Source organism: Rhynchophorus ferrugineus, unplaced genomic scaffold (assembly GCF_030347505.1).
Source record: "Rhynchophorus ferrugineus isolate W39M unplaced genomic scaffold, kcgeb_rfMv2 rfM2, whole genome shotgun sequence".
Taxonomy (NCBI): domain Eukaryota; kingdom Metazoa; phylum Arthropoda; class Insecta; order Coleoptera; family Curculionidae; genus Rhynchophorus; species Rhynchophorus ferrugineus.
Genome location: NW_027472581.1, coordinates 15645846 through 15672970, shown reverse-complemented (window position 1 = coordinate 15672970; position 27125 = coordinate 15645846). Strand labels below are relative to the sequence as shown.

The following is a 27125-nucleotide window of genomic DNA, read 5'->3' as shown; positions in this document are numbered from 1 at the left end:
AGGAGAAAAAAAATCACAATCAATAAATACTGTACAAGCAACTATTAAAATGTATATAGACCCATATAATTCAATTAAAGCAATGTAAATATAATACAAGTTTAAGAAGATATAATATAAGTTAAAAATCAAAGTAACTTCACCCAGATATTATATAACAGGTCAATTGAAAAGTTCCTGGCTTACCATAGTAAAACAAATTTTTTTGGCAAAATTAGTTTTTTACTTAACATAATCAACTTTAAGGGTGATACACTGATTATAGCGACCCTCCAACTTTTCGATACCATTTTTGTAGTACGATTTGTCTTTTGCTTCAAAATAGGCCTCAGTTTCGTCGATCACCTGTTCGTTCGACGAAAATTTCTTCTGAGAACAGGAAATAGTCGATGGGGACAGGATTTGGAGAATACGGTAGATGAGGAAGCAATTCGAAGCCCAATTCTTGGATTTTGACACGGTGCATTGTATTGGTGAAGCAGCACATTTTTTAAATGCGGCCGTTTTTCGGCGATTTCGTCCTTGTAATAGCCGCTGTTGATGGTCCTTCCTTTTTCAAGGTAGTCAATGAAAATTATTCCAGGCGCATCAAAAAATACAGACACCATAACCTTGCCAGCCGACTGTTGCGTTTACCCACGCTTTGGAGCGGGTTCATCGTGTGCGGTCCATTCGGATGACTGTCGATTGGACTTTAGAGTGAAATGATGGAGCCATATTGCATCCATTGTCACATATCGACGTCAAAACTCGGGTTTATTGCACTTGATCATCTTCAAACACTGCTCCGAATCATCAACACGTCGCTGTTCTTGGTCACAAGTGAGTTCGCGCGGCACCCACTTTGCACAGAGCTTCCTCATACCCAAATATTCGTGAATGATATGATGTACACGTTCAGTTAATATTTTTGGGCGCCCACTGCGTTCACCATATTCGGTGCTCATTTCACCATGTCTAAACTTAGAATATCAATCCTTGATGGTTGATTTTCCTGGGGAACTGTCCGGAAACTCGGCATCAAGCCAAGTTTTTGCTTCAACTGTATTTTTTCCCTTCAAAAAGCAATATTTTATCAACACGCGAAATTTCTTTTTATCCATTTTTTTTTTCATAATAACAAAAGTTGCTTCACTCAAAATATATCTTGATTAATTTCCTAAGTACATTTGATTTCGAGGTCTTTCGTCGTTGGATTACCAGTCGGTTTGGTATTTCAGTGAAACCCCAAATTTGCACCCCGTAAATCCAAACAGGTTTTATAATAAATCCATCTCTTTGATCTTAGATCAAGTTGGGAGTATCTTCCGACTAAACAGTTCTTTGTTTTTGATACTGATATGGAATCGCGCTTATGACCAATATTAGTTGATCGCCACAAACACTATTTATGCTGTGTATCGAAAGTAGCCCTAAACTAAGACTGACTGTGTGACTTCTAATTTTATGTCTAAAATATAAAAATATATAACTTTTAGTAAGCTACTGATTTGTAAATCTAATAAGTTAAAAAGCTAAAAGCTAGTTTAATTTTTGTTGAATTCGATGTGTGCATAAATCTCAACCAAACACTAACTGTTTTAATAAATGCAATAACGTGGACAAACTAATGCTCCGCACAGTTTATTGCGTTAAAGGGTAGATCAGAGCGAGAGGACTAGCCCGGATTTAATTATCTTAGGATAATGTTAACCTAGTTCAGCGCCGATAGTCTGGCACCAGTTATATAGAGTTGATATATTGTCGAAAGTGTTATTCGTCTTGATTACCAAGCTTACCTTCAGCTTTCATCTCAATGTACAAGTTCTAAATAAATTGATACATGTGAATACTACTATACTTGGAAGAAAATAATTTTTATTTTATATTTAATTTTAATTGGTGTCCTAATTTTAGGCCATAAATTGGAAATTATCAAGTCGTTCTAAATTGTATTTCGAAACATTTCTGTTTACTTCTATTTTACAGTTATTTATCTTTGTAGATTTGATATCAGTAACATTTAAATTACATTACAAGCAGACTGTATATAATTAAAATTCATTCAGCGGTTTATTTATTATTTTTAACGTGTAGTACAATATTTTCAGAGATTTTAAAAATATATGTGAAAATTATGGTTTTCTCAATGATAAATAGGTGTTGATATAAAAATGTTATACATTTTGTGGTACTTAAAAAAGGTACTGCATTTTCTTCTGTTATCTGGTAAATATTAGCGTCAAAATTTGCGTATTACATTTGCTAAATACTATTGTTGTAACCAGTATTTCTGACCAGAAATATTAAGTTGCCCCAGTTAGAACTTGAGATCAAATATCCAATCAAATAAATTAATGTTCTACAAACATGACTAAAATCGCAACTGGTAATTCTAAGATTTCAGAATTTCAGTGCTACTAGGTGGGTCATTCAATTGTAGTATTTTCTACCTGAATGGCAGGTGTTTTCACTATTGTCGATCGCTTAATGTAGATTTATTATTGGTTCCAAAAGATACATAGGAGAGGAGAATTGGAGTACCTGTTGGGTAATACAAAACTCAATAAATTCAAAAACATTTTTAAAAATCCAGATATTTTGAATGCCTTTCCAATAGATCTCTAACCGAAAGTCACTGAACAAACACAAAGTTTACTTAAATATAAATACTTATTAAAGTTTTGTTTGTGAAAACGTAAATACAGATCACTTCATTGCAATTTGATGAAAAACTAATTGGTATATAAATAATGTTGAATTTAGTGAAAGTATAGTTATAACATTGCATATCATTTATTGCATACTATAAATGATAACAGTTATATAACATGTCGAATATCATTGATTCAGTGTTTTAATCCACCCAACCATGTACAAGAAAACTTATAACGTTACGAAATGTTATAGGGCATTGAAATTTCGATAGGTTAAACCAAAATTCCGTGGCGAATATGATTGGGTGGCTAAAAAAAGCTTAATGAAATATTCTTGGTGTGGTCAATCAATTACAAAGTTCAGGTTGTATCGATCATTAAACTGTAAAAGGTCAAAGAACATAAACGTCACCCACATCTCTTTTACATATGAGTAGATATGTGTCGAAAATATAAACAACAATATTACTTGCTGGTTAGTTGAGTCCAGCCATGCATTTCTAGCATTGTTGCACTTGTCGAACCTGTTGTACTTGTACATAATCGAAGTTTCATGGTATTTGGTTATCTGGACTAAAAGTTAAAATTATATATTGATATTGAGAATAAATTAATTTCCAAAATATAGATTATATATAGATGTAAATTATTTATAAAATATACAAGATAAATGTCTTGTAATCAATAGACATCTTGAATTTCTGGATAAATTGAGTTTGATATGTCACAATCTGTTAAATTGTTCATAATAACCTCGTAAATAAAGCATTATTTGATACTTAAGTGAAGATTTTGCTTGATTATTTATGCTTGTAACAAAATATCATGTACAGAGGCACTAAATATGTTAACGGTACTCTATGGTGCCTCAATATTGTTAGGAACACAATCATATGAGTGGAACAAAAGGGTCTTTTATACCCCTTGCGACAGACGAAAACAATCGAGAACGTTAAGATAATTGTACTCATGAGAGATCGTCATAGCATAACTTGCATACGTGCTGTGATGTATATCACTGAACAGTTCTACAACAATAAAACTGTGAATTTGCAATTTTAATTCATACCATAATAGCTATTTTAAATAAATAAAGGTTTTCAGTTTAGGTAATAATATTAATATTTTACATTATTATGAAGACCGTAAAGTTAGATATGTCGGAATAGTCAGTATGATGTGATAACGAACGATAAGTAAAGAAACGAAGTAATGTAAGATATAAACGAAAGAAGTATTCACTGATTTATGATTATGTGTGTTACAAACATATGATCTCACAAGAAATTAATTAATTAACTATTGCTAAGCTACCAAATATTCTTTTTGTCCAAAATGTATGGCATTTAAATGACATTTATCACATGATCAACAACAATATCGATGGTTTTGTCGTTTTCCATGGCGTGATTCCTATTTAATTTCTTCCATTGGGCCAAAAGAATATTACGCGAGAATTATAGGGAACCATTACAAAGTGGTTTCAGCAACACGACTCACATATACCGTTATATCTACGACTATTTGACCGAAACAACCATTAATACCGTTCCGTAAGCTTCGTATTCACCTGACGTGGCCTCGTGCGACTTTTTCCCTGTTCCCACGACCGAACTTACTACTTCGCGGTAAACGTTTTGAGACAATTATGGCCGTAAAGGAGCATTCGCGGAAGGAGCTCACAGTTACATAAAAAAATCGACCTATGAAAAGGGTTTTGAAAATTTTATTGAACATTAGAATACATGTATTGGCGTATGATGTAGATCACATGACACTAAATAAAATAAACATCGATGAATAATCGGGACGACGATTAATTTTGAAAAATCATTCTATAATATTTTAATGTACTTATTATCTGTAGGAATAATATATCAGAACAAATGCTTTGACCAAAATAAGGCTTTTTTGTTGTTGGACGCCAAAACATCAACATTATTCATTCTGTGTGTTAATTATGAGCCTTAAATGTAGAGGTTTGCTAAATAATGTTTGCATCCTAGCCTTGTTAAAAAAATATAGTAAATATATCAATAAAAAATCGATAGACTATATTAACAGTTTAGTCGAATATAGACCAGGCATAAAAACGGTATATTTTCAACAAACATATATTTTCCAGCTTTTTTGGTAGTCGGTTTAGTAAATCTATAATATGTACAGTGTTTAGATATTTATATATATTTCCCTATAGCATCCGTCATTGAACACTGGCCTAATAATAACTCTCATTGGGTATTCGACTTATTATTCCTGGCTATTATTGGCTGGTGTATTTCCTTGTTTATTTTATCAAATAAACAATATTTAGGTCGATCTAGACCTAAATATGAAAATAAATGTATTTTCTTATAAACTTTTTTATTATATATATTTATTTTTATTTAAAATAAAATTTATTATACATAAATGTATAAATCTATAATATAAAATCGACTTAATTAGACAAATACTAATTTTCTGTCATTGTTGATTAGTCAATGAATAATGTAGTAAATACAAATTCTTTTTCCATTAGTCGTAACTATTTTAGATTCATAGACTAATATAACCTATTAATTATTTTTAAATAAGACATCATTAAACTATATAGTACAGCGTAAAACACACAAGGACTTTAACAATGAAGAAGACGATAACTAATCACCGGAAGTTACGAACGACCCAATGAGGACGAACATAAACTGAAAAAGGTTACACGAGAAAGTCTCCTAGTCTCCGATATTAATCGACGTTAACTGTTCTCCCACTGAAAATTAACGAACAGCTGTTACAACTCTTCATGATCAATGGATTACACTGCTCATTTAAAGATAGTAAAAGGTCATAGTGCAAAGAGGTAATGTAAACAGTAAATAATTCTTGTTATATACATGTTCGCGATATTTTACGTGATACGATGATATGGAGGTCAGAGCCTCGAAGATTCATGACGACGGCATCAGATATGCAAAAGTTATTATTGATATATTTCGTATACCATAGTCTGGATTAAAAAGTAATATAAGATAATTAAGTACTTAAAAATCAATGTTCTTAAGGATTAATTGTATTAAAATATTTTAAAATAACATGCATTAATTTTTTTTATTAAACTCTTAGAACGTCAACAATCTGCCCATAGGCAATAAGTATTATTATATGATTTTCGTTATATAATATAACCATCCTGACATGTAGAAGATCACTTTATCTATGTGTCTATTAATCAGTTCGTATGGTAGTTTGCTTTTGAGCTTACGCACTTCACGTACATTCAACTGTTTGGCGAGTGCATTGGGGTGCACTAATAGTCTTTCAGAGTACTTCGCACTAACACTTCCAATCACACTCGTTATGGGTTCTAAGGGGATACTGCGCTGAATCGCGCAGTTTGCTGGACACGTAAATGGGGCATCGACGATGACCCACAACACTTTATTCTGGAACCTCAGAAGGATATCTATGTTAGATTTGCTAGTAATACCCCACAGTTCAGTACCATAGATCCAAATGGGCCTAAGTATTAACTTATACAGCAAAACCTTGTTATCTAATGATAATTTAGATTTACGCCCTATTAGCCAATACATATAGTTTAGTTTAAGCCCAAGCTGTTTGCGTTTTGTCACTATATGTTTTTCCATGTCAAACTTCGATCAAAACATGCATTAATAAAAGTGTGTTTAAGAACTCAAAACTGACGTATATTTTGCTGACCATTTCTGTAATCTCCTTGATCCTGGCTGAAGTAATATTTTTTCGAAAGAAAATTCTCGCATGAAAGAGAATTCTGTACATTTAAACCTATTTTAGCTGGAGTTTCTCAGGGTAGTGCCTACTGTATCTGCTCTATACTGCAGATATCCTAACAATAAAAGAAACAGTACTTGGAATCTCCGCCTAATCTGGAAACTGGAAAAAGTACAAGTTACAGTCAACAAGACCTACAAATGAACTAGAGACTCGAAAATACAGCTTAATAGCTCCAAATCTGGCCGTGTTAATTTTGCGTTGCAGCAAACTGACAAAAACCTAATTATATCACCTGAGGGGTATCTGATTCCTCAAGCAGAATGAATAAAGATCTCGGCAACCATCTAGATGGTAGGTTAAGGAAACATCATATTAGACAAAAGGCAGAGCAGACTAAAAATCAAGCAAATGTACTGTTTATTCAGAATATACTCTCAACTTAACCGATAACTGTAATGTGAAAGCAACACAGAAGAATGAAACGAACCAAATCACACGAAACCACAGGAAAAACCTATAATATGTAAGTGTTACTTGTTAACTTGTAGGCAGAATTTTGAATTACTTGCCTTTTTTAGAAATGGGTACAATACTTTCGACCAATAGGATAGAGCTGATAATCTTGATTAACTTCAGTAGGCTAGCGTCAGTACCAATAGTGTACCGTTCTTAAAAGAAAAAATAATTGAATGAAGATTTCAGTATACTTCTATCTTGTAGATTAAGATGTCTGTTAAATAAAATAAATTTGTTGTGAGTTTTTATTAAAAAGAACCAGATTATATATAATAAAATAATATAACTTATGCAGTTTATGTTTGGAAAGTTTTATTTTTAGTTTAGAAATTGTATTTTACATGTGGGCATACGACCCTTGTAGCAACAGCTAGCCATGATAAAACCCTGGTTGCCTATCCCAAAAAGGCCGAAGTATCAGAAAGGTAGATCTTGAGCAATAGATATTCAACTATATATATATATATATATATATATATATATATATATATATATATATATATATATATATATATATATATATGTGGCGACCGCCACGACCCTTTAGGCCACCACCGATTCACCATCAACAACTACAAAGGTTGGCAACGCCGGTGGATTGGTACCATGCAAGTTCCAAGGTATAAAAGACCATCACGACGACGTCTCGCTCTCTTTCTTATCACCGTCCCCCTGTAACAGTATCACTTCCACAGCGCTACCGTACTTCCTTCACCTTAACCTAATATCCTGTCAATTATCCCATCGACCACATGTATCAATCGTAAGTTAAAATAAACAACTTTGATTCAACCAGTGTTTTTAGTTCCCGTGCAAATTCCTTCCAAAAATAGTAGTGAGTATTCTGACAAATAATCGCAGCGGCAGTCACACATTTCGACCGATTGACCGACCCGACGAACATTCCTACAATTGGTGACCCCGACGTGATCAAAGTGCCTAACAGGTAAATCAACTCAACATAAGCCACTCGACAGGTGCTTGACACGTGCATGGAAGGATAGCACGAGGAACGGAACCCATCAACATCACGTGGTCGACGACATCCCACGAGACTAGCCTGATGGACGAAAACCACAGAAGCCCATCATGTATACCAGCAACACATGAGCACCCTCGCATCACGAAACGGGACACGTAACACATTTACAGGTACCTTCAAACAAAGCTAAACGCCTCAAGACGAACGACGTCCTGCTACAGCTCCGATGGCAGCTGATCCCGTAAAACTCCTCGCTCAGGTTGGGATCCCCATCTTATCAGCAGTCCCCGGGCGTTTGTTTGCGTGATTGCGGGTGTATTCCGGAACTTGCACCACATATAGGTACGTTCCACGGCTGTTCCACTAGGAGGGGAGTTATGTGGCGACCGCCACGACCCTTTAGGCCACCACCAATTCACCATCAACAACTACAAAGGTTGGCAACGCCGGTGGATTGGTACCATGCAAGTTCCAGGGTATAAAAGACCATCACGACGACGTCTCGCTCTCTTTCTTATCACCGTCCCCCTGTAACAGTATCACTTCCACAGCGCTACCGTACTTCCTTCACCTTAACCTAATATCCTGTCAATTATCCCATCGACCACATGTATCAATCGTAAGTTAAAATAAACAACTTTGATTCAACCAGTGTTTTTAGTTCCCGTGCAAATTCCTTCCAAAAATAGTAGTGAGTGTTCTGACAAATAATCGCAGCGGCAGTCACACATTTCGACCGATTGACCGACCCGACGAACATTCCTACATATATATATATATATATATATGATATAGTATTATAGTAGGCAACGATTGTAAAAAAACGGCAATAAAAAAAGTTAACTTCGCGCGATTCAACTTAATTAACTAATTAAATTAAATGTTCATTATAGACTTCAAATAAAAGATAAAGAAACATTTACCGTCTGCTCTCTTAACCGACTAATATGTCAGAACTCTTGTTTTCGTTCCAGCGAAGGAAAGGACCACTTCATCTAACAACTTCTCAGACAAAGACGAAAAAAACAGAAAGCGAAACTTTCGACATTCGCACCTCCTCGCGCCAAAAGCGCGTCGACGACGTCCTCCACATTCCGAGTGAATCAGATCGTTAACAGACGAATTCGCAAAGTTATAATCGTTCGGAATAAATCATCATTAAAGTTATCCGTCGTAAGGAGTCCGCGACCTGCGAAAGAAGCTCAGGAAAAAAATCCTATCGAAGGAAAAGTTGGCACTTTATCGTAATAAATACGGTTTGCCTCTAAATTTAATTTGAAATTTAATTACAACAGTAAAATGTAAAAGCGACCGTATTACGGCGGTAAACAGGCGGAATTTATATCGTTACGCTTAGGGAGTTATTGCGTGCACGCACATTAACGTTAACGTTATTTACGTTTAATTAAAAAACTATCTGCATTTCTTGTGTTGTTTGTTCTTATTATATATTGTATTTTTTAGTTTAAATCATTGTTACTGGTGTAATTGGGGGAGAGAGTATTTCTTAACTAATAAGCTGATGTTGAGTTGGCCTACAATATATTTTTTAAACATTTTAACCATTTTAACATTTATCATTTTGTCATTTTGATACAAAGACCAAATTAAGCAATGAAATGTATCTAGCAAATGAGCAATACATGGTGGTGAATTTCTTTTACCCAGTGACAAAAATTATAAGTCTAATCATGCTAAGCTAGTGCTAGTTGCGATTTAATAATGGTATTCTGAATTATACTAAAGTGGAGTGTTAAGAAATACTGTTAATATTACGTGGCACGTTTATAATGATTATTCATTGGGCTTTTGGATGAATTATGTAAGTCATGAGGTTTTATAAAAGGCAAATGTTGAAATGTCTTAAGCATAAAGTATATATCAAGATTTTTCTTAAATAGGGGAAACCAAAGAAATGTTTTGCAAGGTCCAACCAATATTGCCTCTGAGATCACTTTCTTGATTAGTTCATTTGAAATACCCTACAAAGACACTTGAGTGGCTCATTTCTAACAACGCAATTTGTTGTTTCTTGTGCCATTTTTGTGTGTCTTGATTATAACACAATCAGCATTTTTGTAACTTAATTATAATCTCTATTATTTCATTATAATGTATCTTCAGTTTCACAAGCGTTACGTATCCCGTGTATGTGCGGAAACAAAAAAACAACACGTCATTTTCATTGGAGGAAACAGCCCAAGTTGGCTAGATTAAGGATGTCAGTGTGGCTTAGCATTACCTTTACCTGGTACGTCTACAATTATTAATATAGAGCACCTGTATTCACATGTATGTATTTGTACAACAGGAATACAGCAGATGAAATCATGAAAATATTACCCACAGTTTACACCAAAAATGAGTCCAAATAGGGTGATGGCAAAATTACATTGAAGGTAAATGTGATTAAACTACATGAAAAGTTTTAGCATATAGAGAGCCAAATTTTGTTGCCATTTAAGAGGTTGTTTGTAAAGGTCATTAATTAAAAACTGGCTTGATTTGAAAGTGTTCATTTACTAAAGCAAAAGTATATTGATCAAGATTCTTATATTTCATATATCGGCTTAAGGCTATTTAACTCATTTAGGTGGGATTTTTTGGGTCTACAAAAATTAAATTGGCAAAAATTAATTATTCAACAAGGATGTCAAAAAACACATTAATACAAAATAAAATAATACAATTTGTAGACCAACAAGTTGAGACTGATTTTATAGACAAAGTAGTCTCATGATTGTTTTACTATAATGTTAATAGATCCTTAAGTTGTCTCTTTAACTCCTCGATTTTACCATAATAAGACTACAGCAGTGATTTTGATATATATCATACATTTTAATTTTGTGTGTGTGTGTGTGAATGATGTGTTTTCTCTATTCTGACATATATCATACTGATTAACCGTTTTAATTATCCATTCTACAATTTTCACAATAACATTGTAAAAAAAATAACTTGCCTCGATACATTTTGTGTTGAACAAGTAAGCAAAATGTTAATAGACACAGACTTTCAGCTGTGTTGCTTTGCTTTCAGTATCACTACATAGTATAAAACAAAGTCGCCTTTTCTGTCCCTATATCCCTATGTGCGCTTAAATCTTTAAAACTACGCAACGGATTTTGATGCGGTTTTTTTCAATAGATAGAGTGATTCAAGAGGAAGGTTTATATGTATAATACATGCATAATATACTAAGGCAACATTGCTAATTTTAGAGGTTTCTAACGTGATGTCGTAAATTAACCTATTTTTTTTAAGCTTATTTAGCAATTAGCAAAAACGCTGCCTAACCCTACGAGTTAGATCAAATTAATGTACTACAGTATTGTACACCATAAAAAGGTCTACAAAAAAGTCCGCGATGGTATATGTTTATCTTTTAGGGATAACCCACATTAACCATTTTTATTGTTTACTTTTTACGTGAGAAAATGGCTTATTTACGAAGCTATTTTAAGCAATACGGCATTAATCCTTATCGAATTAAGAACCTTAAATACAGTGTGCAATTAATATAGATCAATACGGTTCCTTACAGCATGTAAATTAAACAAATATTTTCGGAGATATTACAAATTTAAAATTTGCGTTTAAAAAAGTGCAACGTAATAAAAATTGTATGAATTTAGATATTCCAAAGAGAGCAGGAAATCTTCATAGTAAGTATAGGGGAAGAGGAATTGTTTTACTCCAAATTTAATGCGTGCAGGCCAAGGGCAGTAATGAATGAACCAAAAATACTGGATCGATTTTAATCATGTTTTCATTGAGTGACATAGGCATATATATTTTATGCCCGTGCAAAGTCGGAGCGGGCCGCTATGTTTTTATATACAACGTTCATATTTTTTCTGTAGTGTATTTAATTTAGTATCAGCATTGCACCCGTGCAAAGCCGGGGCGGGTCGCTAGTACAAAATAAAATGATACAATTTGTAGACCAACAAGTCGAGACTGATTTTATAGACAAAGTAGTCTCATGATTGATTTACTATATTGTTAATTGATCCTTAAGCTGTCTCTTTAACACGTCGATTTTACCATAATAAGACTACATCAGTGATTTTGATATATATCATACATTTTAATTTTTTATTGCTGTTTTTTAAAGTATTACTTTATGGTGTGTTTTCTCCATTCTGACGTATATCATACCGATTAACCGTTTTAATTATCCATTCTACAATTTTCACAGTAACATTGTAAAAAAAATAACTTGTCTCGATACATTTTGTATTGAACAAGTAAGTAAAATGTTAATAGATACAGACTTTCAGCTGTGTTGCTTTGCTTTCAGTATGATAGAATAAAAAGATAGAAACCTTAATACATCTTATTTAAACTGCGCTAACGAAATATGTAAAAAAGAATAAAATGAATGAATGAAGAGAAAAGTGAAAATTATGGAAAAAAAGTTATTTATTATATATAATATATTATTACTATATACTTATATTTAGAATTTTAATATTTTATAATACTTGTATTTATCTAGAATTTTATTTTAATAAATTGTTTTGAGAAATTATATGTGGATTTTATTTCAAATTTCACTGATTGAAAGTGACCTCAGAGGTTAGTCACGTAATGTACATGAAATTTTCAACCAATAATGCCTGCAACCAACCAACCAAATGCCCTCGTAATAAAATATTTTTGATAGGTACCTATAATGGTAATATAAACTAACCAAATGCAGCAAAATGGCGTTCTCAGGTCTCGCCTTCCTGCTAAGATCATGCAACACAATTCTGAAATTATATGTATTAAGTTAACACTCTATATATTACCCTATGATAAACACATTAAACAAATTCAGTGATACACGCCCCTATGTCCATGGATATAGCTACACTAAAAGGCGCTGTCCAGTATTCATTCCATTAATAAAATCAGCATCAACCATAACCGGTTAACGTTTTTCAAATGAAGCTCTGCGAACGACCCAACAATAAAAACAGATGCCACATAAACCGACGCCAGCTGTTACGATAGCGACTCATTAATTTCCCGTCAACCCGACAATGTATTCGCATCGCGGCATCAGAATCCGTCGTCTTCTTCTGAATATCCGATTCAAAACGCCTCAAATAATAAGGCAGAACGTCGTCACTGACCATTCCACCGCGGATTTTTACGTCTCGTAATTAAAGAACCGGTTCGCTCGACGAGAGCCGCCTATCCGACGGTCGGTCAGCCTCACCAAACAAGCGACAATCAAAAATAGTGGATCAAGGCCAACCGAGACTCAGCAGATCGGAGCGCGAGCCCATTGCGGACGGATCGGATCGATGGAATATGGCGAAATCGACTTTTGGCATCTCTTACCGCCGCTTTGTCAGTCCGCGTGTTCGGCTTGCGAACCTTAATTTCGGTAAAATGTCCCGGCAGATCAACAAGTCGATTTCCTCGTTTCGTATTATTGTTCTGTTGTCGATTTCTTATAAGATCTAGTAAATGATATCTATAAAATTATAATACATAAATAGATATAGGACTTTTGAATAAATCGCGAGTAAAGCTGTGTCCATGGTAGAACTGTTACGTTATTCTGGACGTATTGGGACCTATATAATGTCAACATATTTTAAAGTGAATGTCTGTATACCGAGACCGACCCTTCAGATGTTTCGATCCTTATCACTTAAATGGGGTTCGTTTCCTTTCTTTTACCATATTGATCAGCTAGAACCATGGCCTGATGGAATGGTCTTTGACTGATATCGCTTCGGCTTCGGAGTATGATTGTTTTACGGGCGACAGAGGCCTTGGGTTACGACGGGGACTGTCGTAGTTTGTTTACTACCGGGATTGTGGATGGGTAGGGATTTTATCAAGGTTGTAGCGACCTTGAGCATGTCAAATTTTACATCGTGGAATAACGGTCTACAAAATACCCAGAAATATAATCCCAGATGTTGAACACGGGCGGGGTGCCAACTGGAACCCGACAACGAATAGCTGGCGGCAACCCCGAGACGTTCATCTGGGATATTATTGAAGGGTATTTCGGTCATTCAGTGCTCAACCCTCGTTTGGTTAAGACGTGCCATCATCGACTGCCCAAGCCTCGTCTTCAGGTAACTCCGCTGCCATCCGTTTGATTATTTGTGTTTTCACATTTTTTTATATTGCCAATAAATAAAGGTCACATTATGTAAACACCACTGTTTTATTTCGTTTTACCTCCCTTCACCGAGCCACATCATTTACCCTAAAGTGGTGACCCCGACGTGATCTTTCGCAAAATTGGGTTTGGACTCGTGAATGGAGGGTACGTGGAACATGGTGTTTGGTATGTATTTTACGTGGCCGTTATATTTTTTTTTGTTTCAAAATTTTAAATATTTTTAATTCGATTCCTTTTCAATTTTACCTTCAAGATTCATTTTCATTTTATTCCGATTAATTTCATTATTTTCAATTAATGTTTTAAAATTTTTTTTTGTCAAAATTTTTATTTCACAATCTTTTGGAATATTTTTACATCACTGCTTAATCATCAGCGTCTCGGCTAAACATTTCTTTCGGCGCTATGTTTAAATCATAATGTCTTCCTTCGCTCGCCGTCTCCGTCATAATGGCAGATATTTTGATTTGAAAGGCTTTGGGCAGCTTCGGTCGGATACCGTCGTTATTTGTTTTTTCTGAATTAACCTAACGTATGTGACTACGGATTAGTCACAGAGTAGCTCCAGAAGCTAGGTACCGATTGCAGTCACCGTAGACTCGTCATGTCTTCGCCGAGGTACCAGAATTGCCAACGTCTCGTCGTCGAAGAAAATAAGCTACCACGTCGTCGAACAATCGATCCTCCCACAGCGTCGATTAGGCGAGCCCTGTCCGAACAATAGCTTGTGTTCAACGTCGTCGATGGACCACATTCAAGTGCCAAAGCGAAGATGATGCAACTGTATCTGTAGGACCGGAAGATATCAACAGCCGTACCAGATCGCAACCGTACCAACCACAACCATTTCGAACTATCATATTTTTCAAAGCTCATTTTACACAGCACATTTTGTTTGGTATATATTTTTTTTGTATTTAATATTTTTTCATGCATTTTTGTATTTTTGTTGCTAGAAATAATTTTATGTAAAATTCTGGCAGGGGAGTATTGTAGCGACCTTGAGCATGTCGAATTTTACATCGTGGAATAACGGTCTACAAAATACCCAGAAATATAATCCCAGATGTTGAACACGGGCGGGGTGCCAACTGGAACCCGACAACGAATAGCTGGCGGCAACCCCGAGACGCTTATCTGGGATATTATTGAAGGGTATTTCGGTCATTCAGTGCTCAACCCTCGTTTGGTTAAGACGTGCCACCATCGACTGCCCAAGCCTCGTCTTCAGGTAACTCCACTGCCATCCGTTTGATTATTTGTGTTTTCACATTTTTTTATATTGCCAATAAATAACGGTCACATTATGTAAACACCACTGTTTCATTTCATTTTACCTCTATTCACCGAGCCACATCATTTACCCTAAAAGGTGTTGTCGTATTCTAAGGTTCCTACGGAGAACCTGACACAGCAAGTTTATGAAATTTTTCACAAACGGGATGCCTGATTCGAAATGTGTATTGACGTTCCTCATAAACCATGGGGCTTTGAGCAACGCGCGCACTTTTTTGGATTAGAACACTTGTAGTAGTTCAAGTTGTTTCTCCGAGACATATCTATGCTCCGTTGAAGCGGACTGGATGGACTAGCATTTTATACAGCGTCGCTTTCTGTGGGATTGGAAGTTTGCGTTTTCTGCAGAGTAGTGGAAATAGTAGGCTGTACACGCCATTTCCTTTGCAAATGGCGCGCTGTATTTGGGTTGACTTGATATTAGAATCTGCGGTCGAACTGGAGACCGAGGAACTTTCTGGAGCCATGGGACTTTATCGATTTGGAGGCGATAGGCGCGGAACTCCTTCTTGCGGTGGAACAGAATAGCCTGAGTTTTGCTCAGGTTTATCTGTAGCCGCCAGAATTTGTACTATGCTATCGCTTGGTTCCGCTGTACTTGAAGTCTGTTACGGATAGTGTCGGGACAGTAACCGGTTGTGAAGAAAGCGGTATCATCTGCATAAAATGCTGTGTGGGAAAGTTAGTAGAGCGGGAAATCAGCCATATAAAGGTTGAATAGGGCTGGGGCTAGTGGAGCACCACCTTGCGGAACTCCTGTGGAAATTTGTTATGAGAGGAGACTGCATCACCGATCCTCACCTGAAAGGGCCTACCGTCCAAGTATGAATCTATCAAGGAAATGAGGCTCAAAAAATTGTTATCACATTTAGGTGCTTGGCAAGTACATTGAAATGCTGTAACACTTTTTCAAGTGTCACAGCACGGATTCACTATTTCACTATTTGAGTTTTAGAGCGATATCCCGTTGAATCACTTCATTAAAAATGTATTATGGATCAGCCAGATGCGGAAGATACAATACTGAAATCAGTACACTGCCTTGTAGAACTCTTGATATACAAACAACCGATCTGTACGACAAGATATTAGTAGAGAGACGATTTTTTAGTTTAGCCTGCAAATCCGTATACCATAATTTATCAAAAACCTGCAATATATACATGGATGCAGTCGAGCAATATATTTTAACATTTAGGTCTGTATTCGTTTGGTGCTTATAATAAAAAAACAAATAATAGACAGAATATTTCGTCCTATCTTGTTCAAATATAGAACTTCTAATAGATCCTTGGTTATTTAGTTCATGACATAATATTTAAAATAGATTGATATAAATTTGCACCTGTTGCGCATCAAAAAAAAGATCGATTAATAAAGATGGTTATCAATTAAGAAAAAATTCGAAATTAAACTGGCCAGAATACAGTACTCCCGAAAGAAATAATTAACATACAGCTAACGGCCCAGATGTATTACCATACTCACGTTGAAAACATTCTAGAATGAAAATATTTCATATAACTCCACTGTATTCACTGCAGCTTGTCGATGAAAGGCAATAAACCAAAGGAGTATCAGGAAAAAGACACGACAACATTACTTCTTTGAGACCTGACTGAAAATATTTTGAATTTACAAAATTTAATTCCTTAGCTAAATGAATGTACCTAAATAATGTTCAGTTATTTTATATTTAAATATTTAACCCATGTAGTTAGTTCGTGATCTGTACTTTCTCAACTAGTCCATCTTCTCATATAGATGTCCATACCTTTAAAGGACGTGCCAAAATGTCATGACAATGTAGCAGTTAGTTCAGTTTTTAAGGTAGTGCTTTTAGAAAAAGTTTCAAATTTTCAAACAAACCACTGTGTCAAAATTTCATGAAAACAGTGATCTAGTTCTGATTACTCATTATTTGTAGACTTATTCTTATTAACATGTAATTTCGACTAGAGCTTGATGCTAAGTAACAGGTCAATTGAAAAGCCTCCGGCCTACCTTAGTAAAATTTTTTTTAATCTATTTCGTTCTTCAAACGGTCCAATAACGCTATGTAATAGTCGCTGTTTATGGTCCTTCCTTTTTCAAGGTAGTCAATGAAAATTATTCCATGCATCCCAAAATAAAGACGCCATAACCTTGCCAGCCGACTGTTGCATTTTTCCACGCTTTAGAGCGGGTTCATCGTTTGCAATACACTCGGATGACTGTCGATTGGACTTCGGAGTGAAATGATAGAGCCATGTTCCATCCATTGTCACATATCTTGATCATCTTCAAACACTGCTCCGAATCATCAACTCGTCGTTGTTTTTGGTCAAAAGCGAGTTCGCGCGGCATCCACTTTGCACAAAGCTTTCTCATACCCAAATATTCCTGAATGATATTACGTACACGTTCAGTTGATATCTTTAAAGTGTCTGCTATTTTATTCACTTTCAATGTACGGTCATTCAATCATATTGTAGATTTTTTAAATGTTTTCGTCGATAACAACATCTTTTGGGCGTCCACTGCGTTCACCACCTTCGGTGCTCATATCACCATGTCTAAACTTAGCATACCCATCCTTGATGGTTGGTTTTCCTGGGGCAGTGTCCGGACACTCAGCGTCAAGCGAAATTTTTGCTTCAACTGTATTTGTTCCTTTCAAAAAGCAATATTTTATTAACACGCGAAATTCCTTTTTATCCAGTTTTTTTTTCACAATAACAAAAGTTATTTCACTCAAAATGCTATAATTCACAAACTAATGATCCGACAGCTGTCAAATTTATAAACGCATTTTTTGGAGGTTCGGGCTAATTAAAAAATATATGGATATAATTCTAGTAACGCCATCTATGTGTCAGGCCGGGGACTTTTCAATTAACCTGTTAATAACGAATATGCTTTTTATTAAGTTTATATTTTAAATTATTTCAAAGTCTTATTCTACTTTCCATTTTTTTTGTATTATCAAAATTATCTAATTTTTAAATAATGGAAAATAACCTTTATCTTCGCCTATGGCCACCGGCGTTTTAAACTCGAAATGCCGTGGTCAGCGACCGAACTGCGGTTTCTAACCGGTCTCGAACCATTGCCCCAACATCATCATCATAATCATCATCGAAACCGAAACGTTTATCGTAAGGTTCGCCGTGCGAATACCAAACAGGGTATTATGACCGTGCGACATATGAAAGGCGACCCAAAAACAACAATAACAATCGTGGCGAGAACGGCGACGACCAACGACTACGAAAATAAATTACGCGGCCGAAACCTTCGACAGAAACGACGCGAGCGTCAGCCTCCGAGAGCGCGATACGCAATCCCAGCCGCAGCGGACACCTTCGCCTTGACCGTTTTAAACGTGTAGCAGAGATAATATCCACACAAACACATACACATATAACATTTCGCGTATTGAATTGCATAATAAATCGCCGCTCGGAGGTCTATCACGTGCGGGCCTGTAGTTGACGAATACCGAAAATTACACGACCGGTCGATCCCAATAACCTATTAAAATCGAAATAAAATATGGTTTTTACACCGCCAATAACGAATAATAACCATTTGTATATTTTGATCGTGTTTTTTTATCTCTACACGTATCTTTAAACTACAGTATCATATATAAAAATAAATGTTTATTTGTCCTCCATGCGATCTTAAACTGTTGATCCAATATGATAAAACGAAGCTATTTTATTGGTTTGTTTGAATTCACCAAACTATGATACACAAAAGCTTTGATTGATTCATTTCTCCAGCTTGTTTATTAGTCTTGGATGCTGGTTTCTGTGTCTCTAGCAAAGAAACGTACATAGATATTTTTAGTTAGTTTTATTGTGAATAATCAGTACAATGTATTTTATTGTCAATAATGTGTCCAATACGCCATCAAGATGTTTTAATGTTGTGGCGACCGCCACGACCCTTTAGGCCACCACCAATTCACCATCAACAACTATAAAGGTTGGCAACGCCGGTGGATTGGTACCATGCAGTTCCAGGGTATAAAAGACCATCACGACGACGTCTCGCTCTCTTTTCTTTTCACCGTCCCCTTGTAACAGTACCACTTCCACAGCGCTACCGTACTTCCTCTACTTAACCTAATATCCTGTCAATTCTCCCATCGACCACATGTATCAATCGTAAGTTAAAATAAACAACTTTGATTCAACGAGTGTTTTTAGTTCCCGTGCAAATTCCTTCCAAAAATAGTAGTGAGTGTTCTGACAAATAATTGCAGCGGCAGCAACACATTTCGACCGACCGACCGACCCGACGAACATTCCTACAATTGGTGACCCCGACGTGATCAAAGTGCCTAACAGGTAAATCAACTCAACATAAGCCACTCGACAGGTGATTGACACGTGCATGGAAGGATAGCACGAGGAACGGAACCCAACAACATCACATGGTCGACGACATCCCACGAGACTAGCCTGATGGACGAAAACCACAGAAGCCCACCATGTATATCAACACATGAGCACCCTCGCATCACGAAACGGGGCACGTAACACATTTACAGGTACCCTCAAACAAAGCTAAACGCCTCAAGACGAACGACATCCTGCTACAGCTCCGATGGCAGCTGATCCCGTAAAACTCCTCGCTCAGGTTGGGATGCCCATCTCATCAGCAGTCCCCGGGCGTTTGTTAGCGTGATTACGGGTGCATTCCGGAACTTGCACCACATATAGGTACGTTCCACGGCTGTTCCACTAGGAGGGGAGTTATGTGGCGACCGCCACGACCCTTTAGGCCACCACCAATTCACCATCAACAACTATAAATGTTGGCAACGCCGGTGGATTGGTACCATGCAGTTCCAGGGTATAAAAGACCATCACGACGACGTCTCGCTCTCTTTTCTTTTCACCGTCCCCTTGTAACAGTACCACTTCCACACTTAACTTCCTCTACTTAACCTAATATCCTGTCAATTCTCCCATCGACCACATGTATCAATCGTAAGTTAAAATAAACAACTTTGATTCAACCAGTGTTTTTAGTTCCCGTGCAAATTCCTTCCAAAAATAGTAGTGAGTGTTCTGACAAATAATCGCAGCGGCAGCCACACATTTCGACCGACCGACCGACCCGACGAACATTCCTACAATGTATTGCCTGCCGCAATTTGTAAATTCGTTTTAGAATCAGACAATACTTTCCTTTTCACTTTATTCTACTTAAAATAGATACAATGCAGTCCTGTATGTATGAACGTGTAGCCAAAGTGGTCCGGTTGTCAAACGTATGCAAAATTTTTCAAAACAATAATGACAAGATGGTATAAACCGGCAAACGTTATTTTAATGCTTTGCTTGTTTTGATCAATTTCAAATCGCTGCTTGTTATCGCTCTGAAAATTCGGAAGCCAGACAGAACAGATTGCGTCTCACTACTAATCAGTTACTTTAAACAGAAACGAGGTAATGGAGGCCCCCTTTTGCCAGTAAAATTCGTTAGAGAGTTAAGCATTTTTACTGTTAAATATTAATTTGCTGCAATTTTTATTGAAAATATTTCTTAGCGTATTGCAACTGCACTGAATATTACTATGAACACGTTCACTGAAATATCTCAAAAAAATTAAAAATATAATCAGGAGCAGCTTGATGTTAGCTCTATCAGAGATTAAATATATGAAATATATAAAAACAGTGAGTAATTTTTTTAGTACAAACATAATTTAATATAATTATTTCAAAAGAAACTGTTAGTCTTTTCTGTTAGATTTTAACAATAATTCATTGCAGACATGTGGTACTTCATGCTGGAATTCATTGGCATTCGTTCCAATGGTAAATATTTGGTTGTATAATATGCTTATTGAATTTAGTTAGGATACACATTATTGATTGTGTTTCAGTCTAGTTCTGATATCTTCATAACGACTTTTACACGAATTGATGATCATTAGTGCCAAAGTAATTATCGCGTTTGGTCTTCAATCAAATTATCCCTAGTATTAAATTATTTAACAGCGTGTTGCATTTCTCTATTTTTATAGAAGTCGCAAAATATAGTATTTTAAAGAAGTTAGATCACACCTCTGAACTATTTACAATATAAACTCTGTTTAGTTGCTTTTTTGTTTTTTAGATACCTGCTTATGCGTCTGCCTGGTGTCAAAATATAACAAAAATAAAAATAAAATTAATACATATTTATGTTGACACGAATAATAATAATAGCTCAAAATATTTATCTTCAAACAATATGTGTTTCTTGAACCATAGAGTAAGGGATTGATGAAATGCATTTCTTTCAAATAAAACTATCAGCAGCTAATTCTTCGGGATTCTGACTGATATGGCATTAAATTTAACTGGGTTTGGGGGTTTTCGGAAACCCAACGATCGTATAAAAGGAGAGGGTCTGCATACTCAACGCGCTAGGGCAAGTAGTCCCCTAGAGAATTTAGGGAACGATTTTCTTATTCCTGTGCATCAAAGGGAACCGTGCACTAGCCTGTGGAAAATCCTTGGTAAATAGGATCCAAATCTCATGGTATATTCGGGGAGTTTGTAATCTGCTAGGCGCGGATATTTTTTGACAGTAAATCTTCCAGTTGAATGAAACATATCTCTGGCCCACTGGGTTATGATTCTTTTAACTTAGGGAATAAAATAAGTTGTTTATAAAATTCGCCTGATTGCTATATTTGTTGAATCAGATGTTGCATGGAATAACGAATTTCAACGTATGTTATATCTTTCCTTGGCAAAAAATATGGCTTAACAGGTCAACTGAAAAGTCTTCAACCTGACACATAGATGGCGCTACTAGAATTAAATCCATATGTTTTTAACTCTATTTTTCAATATTATTTACTAATTTACCAAGGTAAAAAGAATTTTCCAAATCTCTCAATGTTTATTCAAGCCTTATGAATGTCAAAGCTATTTTCAGTGAATTTTCAACGAATAGTAATTTTAAAATATGCCTTATTATTTAAATTGAAATTGACTTTTGGAACATAATAGAACCCATCAATTATCTATTTCTTGTTCTTTCCCAAAATTAGTACGAGAAGGAATGCGTACATCTAAATTATGTCATTGTTACTTTCCAAATATTAAAATACGATGAAACATATTTTGGACCATTTAAAATTATTTAAAATGAACCTCTATGACATAAGAGATCCAGCAATATATACGTTCTTTTTTTATTTTTCACTATTTTCACTGACTGACTGTTTTCAGTCAATAGTTCCCAACGCTAGTTTTATGATTGAGTAAATCGGTTGATGCAAACCATAACGTATATTTATATAAGTGCAAATAAAGAATTCTGATTAGTTTTAAATATGTTTTCTTCTTTCATATTCATTTCGTGTACCATAGCTGTGACTTCTGTGTTAAAGAAAGAAGGCGAGAGCAAACAAGACCCGACCATTATTCGCAAACTTCCTTAATTATTTCTTTCGTTTTGTGCCGTCGTCCGCCCGTTGCCGCCGCCGCCGTCGTTCGTCCTTCGTCGACCCGGGGATCCTCCTCCTCGTCTCGTATAACTTCGCACCCTTCACGAAACTGTTTTGACAAAGCAGTAATTGTAATATAAGAAGGATCTTAGTCAGCACGTACTATCGTCCCAGTCATTTCGGATCGATTTAGGATTATAGCTTTGTTAAAACTAATTTTTCCTCTCCCATTCATTGAGGTAGGACATAATAGACAGAAGGGATCGTTAAAAAGCAATTTTTGTATTTTCGCTCATCCGTACTGAAAGATGCTGATGTCTGTTTTTTCCTTCTGTCGAATTAAAGATGATTTTGTTTTCTAAGAAACCGTAAAACATTATGTCTTATTAAATTTTTTGTTATTTTTAGAGTTTCCTTTTAATCAGCTAGGGTTTATCCACACCGAACCTACTGTTTAACGTGGACTCCGAACCACGGTCTTCGGCGTTAAGCCCACTGAAGAGACACCAACCGAGGAGGACATCCGGTCTTACTGGATTTTTATCACTGATTGATTAAACAACATTAGTCGCTAGAATAAACCATTAATTATTCTAATAATCTTATTTACAAATAAAACTGTTTTAAGAACAATAGTTTTATTAAGGAATACTATATGCTCACCCTATATTGTCATGAATACATTATTGCACACTTTGTTGATTATTGCAAACATTTCTTCCATTTCGCCTAAGATATTTAAAACATCCCAAAAATGACTTCCGAAAGCAACAGCTAGAGAACTTTGTCGATACATAAATTTATATCAAGTTGATTATTGATTACCAACCAAGTACTGTCATTGTTTCTTGAAGAATATCTTTGCGCAAATCGACAAGAATCTCTTACAACGAATAATTTTGAGTGGTATCGGACTTGATTAAAAAGGACGTATTAATTCCTTGAAGTTTTAACAATTGTACTTTCAATGCAATATTTAATACTGATGTATACTAAATTGTGAAAGAAAAACGTTTAATATATAAGCAAAACCGTAAGAATCGAGTTAAATAATGTTAGGATAGGTTACGCATAGAATAATCCATAGAAAAGAATAAACTATACTGTCTTCCTTTTCTAAGGGCGGTAAATTCTTTTTGAATCAATCAGTAAAGTCGATCAAGTCAAAACAACAACAAAATTTTAGGATATTTAGATTTTGTGTTACTAATGTAATAATTCTATAGCAGTAATAATGAAATTGTTGTGTTATTCTTGGTGGTTTAACATACAATGGTTTTAAAGTATGGATGAACGAGGGTAAGTGCAGAATGTAAGGTTATATTTTTAAAGGTGATAAAATCCAAACAGCATCAATTTTATTTATATTGGGAATGTTAGCTGCACAATATAAAACACATCATTTTCAACGACATCGAATAGGTATCAACATATGCCAAAATTTAATGATAACGAGAAAAAAGAAGAAAATGATTCTTGTTGTATTGGAAGTAGTCAGTCAAGTCATTAATGAGGTTTGTCCAACAGGAATAGTAGCAAAAATTGTAGTAACTGGTAATAATTAGACATTTATTTTGAACATAATATATTCTAGTGATGAATTAAATTTTATTTTATAAGTCAGATGTAGCTAGAATTTGTCGAGAGTGAAAGTGAAAGAGTGAAGAAATTAGACAGAATTTTGCTAAGATGTAAGAACAGTGTACAGTGATACTATGGAATAATTAAATTTCATTTAAACAAAAGCAGACCTGGATCAAATAAACAAAATATAAAACTATCAACGACACCCTAACGATCTAATGACAAAGGAAATATAATGCATTATTATATAAGACTATAAGAAAATAAACTCGGATTACTCTGTTTTAAAATTAAATGGAGCTTAATATGCGCATGCGCCAAATCCGGAGATAGTTGTGAAGTAACGTATCTTAATAAAGTTAACTCATTATATTTAAAGCAAATGATAAAACTGGAGTAACTGAATGATTTCCGTTGAATATTGGATAAACTCGCATTCGATTCTTCTTCCATTATCCTACATACACATTTTGCAACTTGCTATGATTATTTAAAAATCGAATACTAGTAACATTTGAGTATACACATATTGTAAGTTAATAAGGGCATGTTTATTCATGTATTTACTTGACAATTCCTTATAATTGCATTGGATACTTATCTAATTAAAATTAGAATAATTTTTAATATAGGATTGTAAATTTATTAAGGAAGTATTCTAGTTTAGAAATTTGAAAAAATGTCATCAGATTTTCAAACCTTATTCGTTTAAAGATATGCCCCTAAGATAATTTTTCCAAATTTATGTTTTCGGAGATATAGATGTTTTATTGACGGTATCTAAAAGCAGAAACTACTTTTTTGAGATGGTTGACATTTCAAGTTATACTGAACTGATGTACTTAAAATTTAGTATGAGCCATTTCAATATATTCTTCTATGGTATCAAATGAAAGAGTGAAAGATTTTCTTTGACTGTTTTACGATTGTTCGAAAAAAACGGGACATTCCAATTTGACATTTCCGAATTTTTTTAAAATTCATTCAAATGTTATAGTTAAAAATGTATTTTTGTTGACCTTATTTTTTAGTCCATATTATACAGGTATTGAAGTAACTATATTTCTGCAAGCCTTACTTATTGTTGTGCTTCTTCACGTATTTATTCAGCTATTATTTATTCAGTTATTATTAGTATTTATTCAATGATTCGTGGTTCATGATGAACGTAAACAACAGTAAGCTTAAGATTCATCAAATAGTCCCTCCTATTTATAAAAACTTGAAGCTATGATCTTTGTCAGGGCAACAGCATTGGAAGATATAGTTTTATAATGCTATAATAATATTTACATATCCAAATGATATTATTTTAATTCAACAATATAAATTTCACAGTTACAATCCCGTCAACTTCTTCATTAAGAATTAAAGACAGAACATGAATGAACGATGATGGTATCAAAAGACATCGACGCCCCTACCTTCTTTATGGTACGACACTAAACAAAAACCCCAAAGGCCAACCAAATGGTCAAACTCGGAGCCCATTCACATCACCGACGGCGGCCCTTCACCCGAGTTCATCGACAGGCAAGATTTACGATACAGTAATGGTTTTCGGTGTACTTTTTCCTGCGGTTCGGCAGAGAGCTCAGCGAGCGTTCGCCTCGTGACGCAATAGGGCGGCACAAAAAAGGGATGAGACCTCATAAAAGGGAGAAACGTGCTCTAAATGCCCGAGGTATAAACGAACATGGCGCGGGGACAAATTCGGGAGACGTTGCGGACCGGGTCTGTATTTTAAATAAGGCCGTTCTATGTTTCGGGTATTTTTTATTTCGTGCGGGACTGTGAGCTCTTTTCGGGGAGATTTGCGCGAAACGGAGAGAAAACTCGGGAATATGGCGGCGTTGGGAGTGTGACCTCGCGATAAGCGTTGTAAAAATGTTCCATCATTTTTTATTAAGAAAGAAGGGAGGACGACGGGGAGGAGGCTAATTTAAGTATTGAGATCGAGCTCGGTATTAAATATTCATTTATGCACTAAATAATGGGTCTGTAAAAAACGACGACGGTTTTTTGGGTACTGATGGCGTACACATTAGGGCATCATATTCATCACACTGTTAATTCTACCAAAACATCACTTTTCAGAACATATGAATATCAAAAGGCATCAAATATGCCAGCAGCATTAGGGAGAGGTTCCCCTAAAGGACGTACGCTTAGTATAAACTCAATTATAAATTGATTTATTCTTACTTTAATTTTGTACCTATTATCAAATAAAAGATAAAGTCAATAGTAGCCAATAGTTAGCGGTTTTGAGGCATGTCGAATTTTACATATTAGAATAGCTGCCTATAAATTATCTCAGATGTTCAACGGAATATCGATTACCCAATTAAAAAAGTGCTCCCGCATAAGCAGCTCGCCGAACTGGCAAACAACATTAACTCCATCATGCGGCTGCAACATTTCTCGGCGTCTTGGAAACACGCATATATATAGCGGTTAATCTCAAGAAAGGAGCAAAAGCATCTCATCAAGCATCATATATTGGTAAGCCCAAAATTTATAGAATCAAAAGGCCAATACTTTGAATGAATAAAAATTGTAAATAAAATATTTTCTTAGAAAGCAATTACCGACATACCTGGTTTCACATATTAAAATTAAATTATTCATTCGGAATTGGACATCCCTGATCTAAGTTTCTGTCCTTTCGCATAGGACGTAAATCCATTTTTGGATCGTGCTGATCATCACCCGTAGTTTTTCTATAACTCTAGGCAGAGATACATCTTTTGCCATGATAACATTGTAGTACAGTAGGTAGGAACTCTCTCA

The 27125-nt window shown here is 35.3% G+C and overlaps 2 protein-coding genes across 5 annotated transcripts in view; one reads left to right on the top strand and one right to left on the bottom strand.

The window, feature by feature from the left end:
- LOC143189964 (uncharacterized) overlaps positions 1-27125 on the bottom strand; it is a 400785-nt gene that overhangs the window by 81033 nt on the left and 292627 nt on the right. The gene's annotated exons all lie outside the window — the stretch shown is intronic.
- On the top strand, positions 13693-14880 carry LOC143189973 (uncharacterized). Its single transcript, XM_076394000.1, has 2 exons — positions 13693-13961; positions 14574-14880. Exons 1-2 carry the CDS (start codon positions 13797-13799, stop codon positions 14733-14735), a joined length of 327 nt encoding a protein of 108 aa, XP_076250115.1. The 5' UTR covers positions 13693-13796; the 3' UTR covers positions 14736-14880.